The sequence below is a fragment of the Anticarsia gemmatalis genome, chromosome 5 (genome assembly GCF_050436995.1).
Source record: "Anticarsia gemmatalis isolate Benzon Research Colony breed Stoneville strain chromosome 5, ilAntGemm2 primary, whole genome shotgun sequence".
In the NCBI taxonomy this organism is placed as follows: Eukaryota; Metazoa; Arthropoda; class Insecta; order Lepidoptera; family Erebidae; genus Anticarsia; species Anticarsia gemmatalis.
This window is the reverse complement of record NC_134749.1, coordinates 4569171-4582604: the sequence shown is the minus strand read 5'-3', so window position 1 is coordinate 4582604 and position 13434 is coordinate 4569171. Positions and strand designations below refer to the sequence as shown.

Genomic DNA, 13434 nt, shown 5'->3' with positions numbered 1-13434 from the left:
TTTAAATTGAAACTCGTCCGCACTTCCTGTAACCTAGTTTTGTAAAATTGTTTGCGTGTTACGCGTTGTAACAATATAAAACGGGTCCTTTTAAAACGTAAAGACCAACGTCAGTCGTCATTCAATACTGAATCTTAATAAAAAAGACAAAATATTTCATTACTTAAGTTACGAAGGCGTGTGCGACTGTGCGCGCCCCTAAAATCTGAAAATGAAAAATAGTATTACAATTTTCATTTTCCGATTTTTAAATGTATGGGTTTTATCGGCTGATATAAATAAGGAATTAGAATAAAGTCGACTGATGCACACGTTACTTGCTCTTTGGTGATTTATGTCAATTTAATAATTTATCAATAATTTGTAGAAAGGTCCTTAGAACCATAATACTTTCACAAATATTATAGCCAAGGTTGCATAACGATAAAATTTAATGTGAACCAACATTTTAAAGCTGAAGGGAGGTTCGTGAGTTTGTTTGTCTGAACATACTTACTTATCTCAGAAAATACTAATATGTTTGGAATTCTTTCACTAACTACTACTGAAGTTGAAGTTGTGCGATGTAGCAGGTTTCACCGCTTGTAATTAAGTATCGGTTAGGTTATCAAGTAGACTATTGGCAGGAAGTTTGACACACACGTTTGTCACTTTATTTTTTATACATTTTGTTCTATATTTATGCCTGTGAACCTGGCCTAAGTATTGCCAACTAATGATAATAGAGTCATTTAAACACTCTGCCTACCTCTATAGGAAAAAAGGCGTGATATTATGTATGTATGTATTTAAATACTTACTAATCTTGGTCAAAAGTAAGCTGAAATTAGATGCACCTAAATATTTTAAGTGACAAGCATTGTCGATCTCAAGAAAAACAATATTCCCTCCTCATCACTTGTAATATAAGAAATTATGAACTTTATAAAGTCTAGACAATATTAGTTTATTGACTTTCATTGTATCACATTTCTAAAAGATTTCAATAGCTATCAGTAATTTATGTTTGATAGTCACAAGTCGCATAAAAACGCTAAGGTTACGACAAATAAATATAATTTTGCATAAAAATTGTTTCTAATGGCTCAGTTGTATGTCTATGTAGTGCAATTACTTCCCGAGCCATGGATTTTTGTCATTAAAATAAATGGTTATGAAGGTCGAGTAAAAATACCAAGTTATGGTGTAGGGTAAAGCTCTTTACACAATGACAGATGCACAAGGTAGGTAGAATGTAAGGAGCGAAGCGAAGATACGCAATCTTTGGCACTAGTATATTAATGTGGTTATGTGGTTTGGCAGTCGTTGTGCAGCATAATTGTATCATAGTATCATCTCAACTTAAAGCCATCTAAGTATAAAGATATCGCTCGTTATAAAGAGTCGCAAAATATAACAAAAAAAACTCATTTCAATTTAATTTTCTTTACATTGATACCGAAAAAGCTAATTATTATATTTCATAAGAAAACTTGTCTTGATTTATTTACTGTTTTTACTGATATCTTAAAATGAAATGTAAATGAGCGTGTTTAAAAAAGTACGAAAGTTCTGCTTGTCCTCAATAATAATAAACCCTTTTTTTTTTCTCATAAATCGTTAGCAAAATAATATAATATCTGTAACCGCTGCCTTCTGTGTAATTACGGGTATTTACTCAGCCGTAATCTGTGCCAAAAGGTTAAAGATTAGTATACCTAGTATCAATTACAGATCAAACAGCAAGGTTCTTTTGCCTCACGTTTTTCTTAACCCCTTCGTCGTAACTCGTTAATTTTATCCACTAGATAAAAAATACCACACTATAATTTCTATGAGAGAATTGACTTTTCTGCGTTTCCTGGTAACTTCACAGCAACAACAAGACCGAGAGAGTGATGGTTTCCAAACCCACTCAGGACAAATATTTGTTTAGGACTTGGATGATAAATTAATATATCAATTTAGAAGTCTTTAAGTATGTCCATTGTCCATATCCATTGACTGGTTGCCTTAATACTAGTTAGTTTAGTTTCACATTAAAATATGCCGTAAAAACGTGATTTAGCCTACTGATTAAACTTTTCTTAGATAATTTGGTTACTACTATTACAAAAATTACATTAAAAACTAAAACCATATTCTGTGTCAGTATGAAAACTCCCTTCGCAGTTAAAACTAACTAAGCTCATAATTCGTAGTGGTAATAGCTACGGTAATAGATGCTACGGACGCACGATCATCGGGAAAGTGCAAGGTCTTCGAACAGCCACGAGTTAGGTAATACAGCCTTACCTTCATGTAATCAGCAGATCATCTCCCGAAGTCTTTCACATTTGTAGGTTAAGTACTAAAATTAAGTTTTTAGACTAGACTTTGATGAATTACGCTCATGTGTTAGAGCATCGAAGAAAAGAAAATTATTTATATCATAAACACAAAACCTGCGAAGCACCGAAGCATCTGAGAATTTGTTTTTCTCTCTTTATTTTTTCATGGAAAGATTACTCTACTCTCTGGTGTCAAGTAATAAACCTCTAAAGAGGTTTTGCACATACTTACCTACAATATTAAGTTTTAAAAGAAATGTTCAAATCTTCATTACTTCCAATAGCAAAGGATCTTCAGGAATCTTGGTGGTGTTTTAAATAAAACTTAGAAATCACGAGGTAATGTTTAATACGATCAAATAATTTTGTTTTATTATTACAGATCAATTGACCCACGAACATTGTTAAACATCTTCTGTACCGGCAGAAGTTTGATTAACAAAATTAAATATAAAGACCTTGTATAGCCCATTATTATTTTTTTAAGTATTAATACAGTTACATAATTATAATAAGTACCAAATTAAATAGTTTTCTTCTACCATGAAGTTGTCATGTATAGTTAAATAATAAGTAATATTTAGTAGGTATCATAGATTATCACATTCGAAATTAAAAAATAGAACTGTCAAAATTTCCCGCGCAATGATGTCACGCTGAAACTTTTTTTCTTTTCTCCAAAGCGACTTGGTATCCATCAACAGCTTTCATCATTATATCGAGTTTAACTCTAATTCGAGGAACAGGTCCATCTTCCCTGTCTTCTACGACTTTAAACTGTCGAAGCATTGTAGATAAAGATGTTTTTATTGACATCAATGCATATTGGTATCCTGTGAAAAGATTACATCATGTTATATAGTTGCTACCATATTGAGTAAAACTATGCTAAGTGATACGAGTATTTAGCACTACTCAATACACATTAGTTATTTAACGTTTTTTATGCTCAATATAACATACTAGAAGGCGAATACTAATTACTAGGTAAGGCTAAGGGCTAGTCATACTATAAAGAAAACTTAAGCCTAGCGGCGCTAACCGAAGTATTGTATAGTATTAAAAGTCAAACACGGAAAACAATGCCTTAACAAAAAGTCAAGACGATTAAATCCGGTACACATCCAACATGAACCAATTACGGCAGAAAATCGCGGATGTAACGTTGGGAAATCCCTTTTACGAAGAAAATGTTACGGAACACGTGCCTCTGTTATAATTACATGGACATAAGTGAGACCTATTAAAGCTATATGGCTAATTGAAGTAATTGCTATACTTGTACGGTGTATAACATACTCGTTGTCGACAAATACTTGAAAGACAGGTGTTGTTCCGTGATTGAAGGCTTGATTGACTTTTTATATCAAGTTATTACGTTTCTGTTGATTTATTAATGATGGCTAGGTTTATCTATGTATCATTATGTCTTTATACTGTAATTTCTGTGTGGTTTGTGTTAATATTACAATTTTATTTGTAGTTTTATAGTAATATAATATCTTTGAAAAAAATATTTTTGAAGAGGTTTTGATTGCAAAGACTTATAAATAGATTTTGATTGCAATAACCAATCTGAGTTAACTGAGAATATTTTCACATCTATAATATATTGCCAGTATTCAAGCTTTGCTTCACCAAAATATAAAGGCTAAAGCCTGCTTTCCTGCAATCTGAGAACCTATCAAATAAGTTTAAGTTTTCAGAATTTGACATTCATTGTATCTGATAAAACATTATTAATATTGCAGACAATAAAACGATGGTCAATAATATTATGCAATATGATTGAAGTAGACAGCCTTATTAGGAATCTTAGATATAACCCGCACTTGGCCAGCGCGGTGGAATCAAGGCCTAAGCCCTCCCCCTCGTTTGGGAGGAGACCCTTGCCCTGCATTGGGACAGATATGGGTGATTAAAAAAAAGATATAAACGTTGAAAATAATAACAAAACACTTACCAACACAGTTTCTAGGTCCGTTACTAAACGGCATGTAACTGCAAGGGTGTTTTAAATTGAATCGTTCGGGCAGGAATCTGTCCGGGTCGAATTGTTCCGCGTCCGGACCCCAGTACTTAGGGTCCCGGTGGATACCCCATATTGAACACACGACACCCGAACCAGCAGGTAGCACGTGACCGGACGCTATAAAAAATAAGTTGTTTCTTTTTTTTTAGCATTTCTTTTTAAACTTAGAAAGTATGTTTTCGAGCAGATTTAAAAGAAAAGAAATTAAATATTATACAAGAGACTGTTGCAAATTAAAAACGTAATGAATAAGAATAATCAAATTGATATACTAAGATTTATTTCGTATTTTACGGAAATTGATTTTCACTTAAGTTAAGTAGTCATTTAACTTAAGTAGTAAAACTTCGAAAGTCCTTGCAAATAAATTATTAACTGAAAATAACTTACGCAGTTTAGTATCCTCTAATACTTTTCTAATAATAAGCGGTACTGGAGGGAACAATCTCATGGATTCTTTGATCACTCGCTCCAAATATTTCAGTTTCATTAGATCTTCCTTTACTAGAGGGCGGTCTGAATCGCCAAATACCTCGTACAATCTGAAAGAGATGATTATCATCAGATACTACTAACAGAAGAGACCTAACTTCAGTACCTTATTCGCACAAAAATTTACGATTTCTTTTTTTCATCGGGAATTTTTTGTAGGTATATGCTTGAAGTTAAGCAATATATTCAAAAAGTAGCAATAGGTCATGCAAATACAGATAAATAACTCGACAAACACAGCCTCAATATAAACATTAATCTAAATCGCTGTATAATAGAACCATTAAGAATAAATCATCGTATCGCCTTTAAAATATGGAATATCATGACATCGACTTAGATACCCATTAATCTAATCTCGGACAAAAGCCATAAATTCTAAGCTTAAAAGAGATTTGTAGGCGCAACACGTTACAAGATAAACAAGTTTAACAAGAGTTTAGTCATAGCTTTCTCAAAGTAAAACATAAACAAGTGTAGATCTAGAATATGTACATTAAAAAACATAACACGCATTGTCTCAGCCTTGTCGCACAAACAATAAAAAACTGACGAAACGAGTTCGTATCAGGATTATGTTAAATACCTTAGCTATGTTGAATGCAGCTCATAATAAGAATCATATTCTGCAGCTAAGAACTTCGTACAAAACAGAACAAACAAATTAGTCGCAAATACTTTAATACTGATTTTAGATTTGAGTTTTACCATGCAAAGAGAAACAAATGTTACCATAAAGTGCGTTTATTCCCGTTGCATAGAAGACTACCTAATAACATTTAATTTTGATGATGATTTTTCCTTACTCCGAAATACTGCATCAGGTTTGTTCACAAAAAGTACTCAGAAGTATTTTCTTACCTTCCTACGTCGACCATTTATATTATAAAGTTCTGTGTCTAGATCTCGGAATATTTTCAACTTCACAATAAAAACTAAAATTCTTGTTTGTAACTTACTCCTGGTGAACCTTCTCTTGTATCTCGGGGTACTTAGCTAGGAGCTGCAGCGTGTAGCCCATAGCAACAGCAGAGGTGTCTGTACCAGCTATCGTCAAAGTCAATGTTTCTTCTCTCAACTCTTCGTTAGTGTAACCTTTCTCACCACCAGATAGCTTTATTAGAAGGTCTAGGAACGTTGTGTTTCGGTACAAACCCAGATCTAAAGGACAAATAAATTAGTTTTGTTATACTTGAAGGAAAATTACTCAAAACAGTTTCGTGATTTATGGAGAGATTCGGAGCTTAGAAGGTATATTTCTGATGTAGTTATTTTGTCTTTATGCGTTCCTAAATAAATTAAAAAAAAGTTTTTTTAATGTTCAGTCTTACCAAATTCATGATCCACTTCTGTTTTGGATTCTTTTTCCTTTTTCAGTTCCTCTCTCTTTTTTTTAATTACCTGTAAATTGTAATATTGGGTAATAATATGATACCATACGTCATACACATTTAATTTTAGATTTGTCTAATTGGCGCTATTTTTATGACTTAGTGTCAACGTTATAACTCTACGAATGTTAAAATTTCTTTTGAAAAAAAATAGCATCATAATCTCCAAGATATTAAGAAAAGATAAGTAAATATCTAATAACCTACCTCGTCAGTGAAGCCATGCATCAGTCCTATGCACTTCTGATGATCTTTGAACTGCGGGAACAGGCTGTAGAGCCAGTCAGGTTGAAGCCAGAGGTGGAATATCCTCTGACAGATGAGGTTCAGCACACGACACATGGCGTGAAGAAACGGCGAGTCTGGATTGTCTTGAGCATTTATTTTCACTCCTATTGTGGTTTCTGTGTAATGAAAAATGTATGTTTATTTATTTATTATTTACAACTTACAACTATTATATCAGATGAAGCTAATTCGATCTCGACCCATCTTAAACTTACTAAAAAAAAAACACAAAAATAAAAAAATTATGAAACTTAGTAGTCTTGGAAGTAATTTTGAGTGGTTTTATTCACCCTTTTTGTATGTGTCATAAACCAATTCGCTATCTTAGTACCAATAATAACCGGAAAAATCATTTGCCAAAAAATATCGCGTTTTTATATAGTCGTTTACGTAATTGTATTATTGAGCTTCATAATCGTGATTAGATCGTAATAAATAACAAAACTGAATGTTCATGCCCTATTTCTTTGTGCCTACTTTTGTATTTTTGATGAACTGTGCGTAATCGAATTTTAACCGGTAGTCTGCTAGATTCTATAAATAAATCCGAACTTTGTACAAAATAATGTAGCCTGAACGAAATTTTCTTGCGTGTAGCAATAATTATTATGACAAATGGATCAAGGCTCGGCCTATGTTTCCTAGGTAAACTACTGAAGCCAATTAACTGTCATTAATCTTTATCAACGAATTCGTACAGTTTTGCAAAACTTAGTAAGGGACTACATTGCCTATGACTACATGTGTATATTATTATCCTCTATACTTAGTTCGTTATAAATCTCATTGATGCGGTAACTTTAAGTCAATTGTGGATGTACCAGCCAGACGACAATTTGTTGCAAGAATAATCTTAAATCGGTTTGAAAAACTTACTACCAAAAGGCTACCAAAGACCAATAACTATAAGAGAAATATTCTACTACGCGGGCCAATTTTCAGTCAATACTCGGTTCCATCCTTTTATACACAAAAGGTACGTAATTGTGTTTTCTCCTCATACCTAGAACTGAACCATTACAAACATCTAGCAATAAAAATAGTTTACTCACCACATACTGAGTCCAATGTGTAAGTGCTTATGTACGGCCACATGCTCGTCTTTCCTTTGCCGGCACACTCTAACATTTTCTTAGTCATTTTCTGACTCTGTTCAGAAAACACTTGAACAAAATTTTCTACTATCTTTGGACTAAACACCGGCACCAGAATCTTTCTTCGGCGTCTCCAAATTGGGACTGTTGAGGAAAAGCGCGGAAATTCATACTCTTATAATCATATTACATCGGAAGTATTTCGACTAAAGCAAAACTATTTAAGTCTCCATCATAATATGTCGAGTAAAAGTTTGAGCAAGTATCGTGTCGTGCTAACGTGCATATTCTAAACACCTAGCGTGCCGATTTCTTTCCAAAACCAAGGTGTTACAGCTGTTATGACTGCTTTAAGGACTTGTAAGGAAACCAGGGCACACAACTCAAGGCACTTAGTACAGTTAAACTATAGTGGCATCCGCGATTTAGCTGATAGCATGTCATAATGCAACATATTACACGTTTTACCTTGCTTTGAAATATTTTTATATCCCGTTTGGCTGACTTACGAAATATTCCTCTGTTATTGCATGCGTGTCACAGTTTTTTCCTTATTGTTGAGCCTCCAAATTACTGTGAATTCGCTCACTTTTGTTGTTAAAGACACTTTTATATGGACGTGACATGCAGATATATTGATACATTTGCATTGAACAAGCAAGCGAAATTTGAGTCATTAAATAAGTGGGATCAATGAAGGCCGAAATGTTTAGATGTCTAGTCACGCGTATTTAACAAGTTGGAGGAAAGAAATAGATTAACTGTAAATTACACTTGCTCCGTGCAAATTTATTTGGCTGCTCAATGAAACTAACTGTGCAAGAATATGTCGGTAGTTAAGTCATATAAATTCTACTAGTTTATTATACACACTCTTAAAAATAAGTTACAACATCAATAAGCGTGTTCTTACCCGGTGCAAATATACCGCCATAGCCGATAATTTTTCTAATAAACCTATGCAGATCATCTTTCTCCAAGCAAGTCTTTAGAACGTGTTCCATGTCAACAGGGTCTACTAGAACTACAATAAAACAAGAGTGTTATTCTATATGAAAAATGGATGTGATAAAGTTGTAGAGATTTAATAGATTTCCTCCAAAAATATTCTACAGTCCGACCATTGCCCGAATCATTTAATTTAAAAATATCAACGTACTTGTACTCACTCCCTATTATACTGTCTACGATTTAAAATTTTATTCATATTTACAAACGAATCATGCAATACAAAGTTCATTGAGAAAATAAGTATTAAGTCACTGCAAATAGCGACCAATAAAACTAAACGGAGCCATTATTCTGAATGGAATCAAAGTAATCATCGTAATATGTATGCATGGACTAGAAGAAATATTTGCATTGAGGTTTAGGATATAACCTGGGGTTAGGCTCATTGTATTGTGACTGTAGTAAGCAATATACGTTGAGAGTATTTAAAACTTTACTGATACCGTTTTTAAAAGTTTCTATAAAGCCCTCCGTAGCACAATGGTTGAGGTGGTCGCCACGCCACTACCAGTGCATCTGGAGGTCATTGGTTCGATTCCCACACGGAACAAATAGTTGTATCCGATTTACTTTGTGTCCGTTGTTTGTATGTTTGTAAAGGTCCCCGCGACACAAGAGCAATTCTTAGTGCGGGAGTTGTCTTTTTTAAAAGAAGTACGTTAGTAAACGGACAGTTTTATGAGCATCGTTCAATTAAAGATTGTATCTTATAAATTTATTGCAAGCAGCAAAGCTTGTTGCAGACAAGTTTGTAGTATTCGCGGCAATAAACCCTGTGCATTAATTATGGTAATCCTGCAGTTGTCATAGTTACAGGACGATGTTGGACCTTTACACAAGCAATTGTTACTTTACAGTAAAAATCAAAGGCAGGCAGTAGGCAGGTACTGATTTGAACCGATACGTACGGCGATTAATATTTCTTAATGGATATATGTATTAGTAAGTAACTAATTATATATAAACTATTAACTATGATTACAATTACTAACGCATATACTATTCATTACTGTTGCAATAATAATAATATCACATCATTCTTATCAATAAAAACTAAATAGTCCAGTTTTCTTACAGATTATACATAGACTATCAATATATCTTACTATCACCCCAATGTCTAAAATATTTTGAATAGAAAAATCTAATGAAATCTCTGCGACTTTATCACATCGTTACTAAAACAAATTGACATAAGTAGGTATATAATGGATGCTTAATTATGTAATATGTATGACGTCTTACTGAAGTAAAGTATATGTCCCAGCCAGCCTGTTGCAATACCGCCCTGACGCATGCTCGAGTAACTAAACTCCTGCAGTGACGCCATTATGGCTGAAAATTGACAATCATTATACTAACAAGATCATTTACAACAAATTACTGTACATAAAAACTAGAACTAAATGTGGTCCATCGTTGAGTCGACAGTCCTTATTATATACAATTATATAATTTGGGGTTAAAAAATTATAACTATTTGAGTATAGGCAAAAAATTAAGTATTAGAATAATGACAGTGCGTGTCCCGCAATGATTAAGATCGTCGTCAAACCACCATCTCTGCGCTAGCTTTTCGTGTTCCGGTAAAAGATGAATCTGGTCTCCGACTAAAATGTTCCCTCTGCCAAATTCTCCGAAGCCATAAAAAACTACAGTCAAACCAAAAATATGCGCCAATTCATCTGGTTAGACGAGCCAAGCTGATAAACTTAGATTTATTCATTTCCTAGAAGTCAAACTTAACTATTTATATCTGATACATAAAATTGGCGTGCGTGTTATTACGTCAGTCCCAACGTCAATTAAGCATTTTTAAACGAATTTCCTTTGATTAAAAAACGGTCCCAAAAAAAAATACAACATTGCAAATTATATATTTTTTTACTCGGTTAATTAGAATGACATAGTAGCAGCCATTTAAATCCAGCTTCAAAGGACTATAATTTAATAACTCGCGTAAAATGTTGCTATTGCATAATAATAGGGCTGGATAATGTGGTACCGTGGAAAAGTATCGGGGGCACAGCAATTAAGTACATAGGTAGGTACTCCAGAAACTGACATTTAGGTAGTCACTATAGTGAAGTTCGGATCATAGACTTGCTGCAGAGTCTATATATACTATACGGGCAGGCTACTCAATTATGACAAAAGTGTAGATTTTGTAGAACAAGGGGTGTCAAGTAAGTTTTGGGTGAAAAATAAGATCAACTGAATTCGAATATTTGTTTGGCAGATTATATTTACTTTTAAAATTGGCCAGAACGATATGTTCGGCAAATCATAGTTTCATTGCGACATAAGAATTATTATTCTGTGTAGGTATATCCCCGTCCATTCTGGATCCTTAGATGCAGCTTTAGGGAGGATCAACTTCTAATTTTTATTTAAAGCCATAAATCTTACCATGGTACAAATTAAAGAGTATCTTATTATACTTACATTCTGTATCTCCGACCAAGTTGTGCGCGATACCTATGACAGGCAGGGTTGTCTCAATCACCGGTATTTTGGCAGCCAACCGGTACAAATGCCTTCTTCTATACCAAAAGCACATTGTCCACACCACCGGAACGATTAGTAACAACCACACAAACATTTTGACACTATTTAACTTAGCACTTTGGATGAACGCACGATTTCAATAATCCCCAATATTCTCTCTTGAAAAGAAGAAATTTTTGGGGCTTTTTGTGTAGATATTCAGATATTTTTTGCGGGTATCGTTGCACGTTGAGGAGTCACTCTGTCAAAGGTATATTTTGCGCGTGTCTCCTCGCGTCTCGGCTCAAAGGAAATGTGCGGCGATTTATATGGACATTTTCCTCAGGCCGACCGTCAGACATCGCACTAATTCTACTCTAGTAAACAACGGGTCGTAGGGTTCACGGTGTGGTTACCATAGACCTTCGGTGTTGAGGAAGCGACAATTATTACCTATCATATTTAAAACTGACGCGTCCACGGCGTGTTCAGAATGCATGTTAGTTATTATATTACTGGAGTGACTGTCAACTTAACCTCGAAGGCAACAATGACTTGGAATTGTAACGAAGGAACTGTCTGGTAACTATGTTTAGGATCTGAGACGATGATCTCGCATGTACAACAAAGTGTAAAAATAGATGTATAAACTAGAAGTAAAACAGGGAAACCTTTCAATTAAAAATATTCTAGACGACGCGACGACAAATATGGACAAATTAATGATATAGAAAATTTTAAAAGCCTTAATATGTGTTGTTTCAATATTCAAAACCTTAACCTTAAACTTAATTTTACCTACGTTATTTAGAATTAGGTAGAAGTCGAAAATATATGTGTTAAAAACACATCTTGAATTTCAATTTAGATGAGCTAGTAGCGGTCATTGAATGACGTTGGGGTTCTTTCCGGATAAATATTTGTTCTAAAGCAACATTCTGCATAAAACCATGAAAGGTGAAATCATAAACCTTTTTATAGACTTAATTGTCATCTCATTGCCAAAAAATATACGTTCTAAGGGGACAATAACCGAAGTAACGAGTAAATAAATCACGTCAGGTCAGTTTTAGGGCACCTTCAGACCAAATTAGCTCGCCGGCCAAGTTATGCTATAAATACAAGCAACATACCATTGGATTTTTGCGTAAACATCTTTTTATATTTAATTCTTCTGTAAGTGTGTATGTCACTGAACTTCTCTTAAACGACTGGACCGATTTTGATGAAATTGTTTGTGTGTGTTCAAGGGGATCTGAGAATGGTTTAGATTCACAATTTTGTCCGCTGGACAATGTTTTTTTAATTAATTTTTAATTTATTAGACAGGACAACGTCTGTCGGGTCCGCTAGTAATTATATAAAAAATACCAAGTGTGAGTCGGACTCGCGCACGAAGAAAAGACGTTTATTGGAAAGGGACTTTATTTTTAAAAGTGTTTGACTTTTTTGTACACTGTGGCAACAGAAATACAAAATTTGTGAAAATTTCAGCTTTCTAGCTAGCTATTACGGTTTATGAGATACAGCCTGGTAACAGACAGACAGACAGCCGTGGCGTACTAATAGGGTCCTGTTTTTACCTTTTAGGTACGGTACCCTAAAAATGTTTGTAACAGGTTGTTTGTTATTGTCATAATGTACTTATGTCTTTTATTTTTTGTTGCCTGTCAGGACGTTAGCCTAAACAAAGAGTAAGATTTTGGCTATAAACGTTTTTACCAGTTTTCTCGTATTTACTCGTTGCAAAATATGTGTCCATTTACACAAAGAAGTTCCGTGCAACTATTATTTAAACACTTAACTACAAACAGTATTTCAGACATTAAATACATTATACTGAAATAAAAAACTAAATAATATATGGAATAAGGTAGGTATTTATCCACAGATCTGAGTAAGACAAATCATATTTTATAATATTTTATTAAACACACTAATATAAGAACTTTGTACTTAACTGACAACAAAACCGATCTATAAGTACTTATAAATAAAGACGAATCTCCGAAATATATAAATAAATTAGGTATGCAGGCGTATAACATTTAAACAACTAATAAACTAAATTGGATAGTATTTTTTAATATGTTCGTGACAGTCGGAACCATGTCTGTACAGGATTGATGAGATCAAAATTCCCACAGGATTGGCATCAACAGTATAATATTGTACTACTACCTATATCCGGACGAAGTCGAGCCAGTACTTACGCTAGTTATTTATATAAATCTAACGAAGCACGTCTTTCTAAGAAACTCCTTATTGGTCTATATCAATGCAGAAGCCATATTTTAACATATAATTGCCATATTTAAAGTAATTAACTG

The 13434-nt window shown here is 33.8% G+C and overlaps 1 protein-coding gene across 1 annotated transcript; it reads right to left on the bottom strand.

The window, feature by feature from the left end:
- Window positions 1–2643: 2643 nt before the first annotated feature.
- Window positions 2644–11492, bottom strand: LOC142972870 (cytochrome P450 4C1-like). Its single transcript, XM_076114243.1, has 10 exons — window positions 11063–11492; window positions 9863–9952; window positions 8520–8630; window positions 7565–7750; window positions 6432–6628; window positions 6165–6234; window positions 5793–5994; window positions 4732–4883; window positions 4273–4458; window positions 2644–3142 (listed from the first exon to the last, which is right to left on the bottom strand). The coding sequence occupies exons 1-10, from the start codon at window positions 11217–11219 to the stop codon at window positions 2961–2963; spliced, it is 1533 nt and encodes a 510-aa protein (XP_075970358.1). The 5' UTR covers window positions 11220–11492; the 3' UTR covers window positions 2644–2960.
- Between the last annotated feature and the right edge of the window lie 1942 nt (window positions 11493–13434).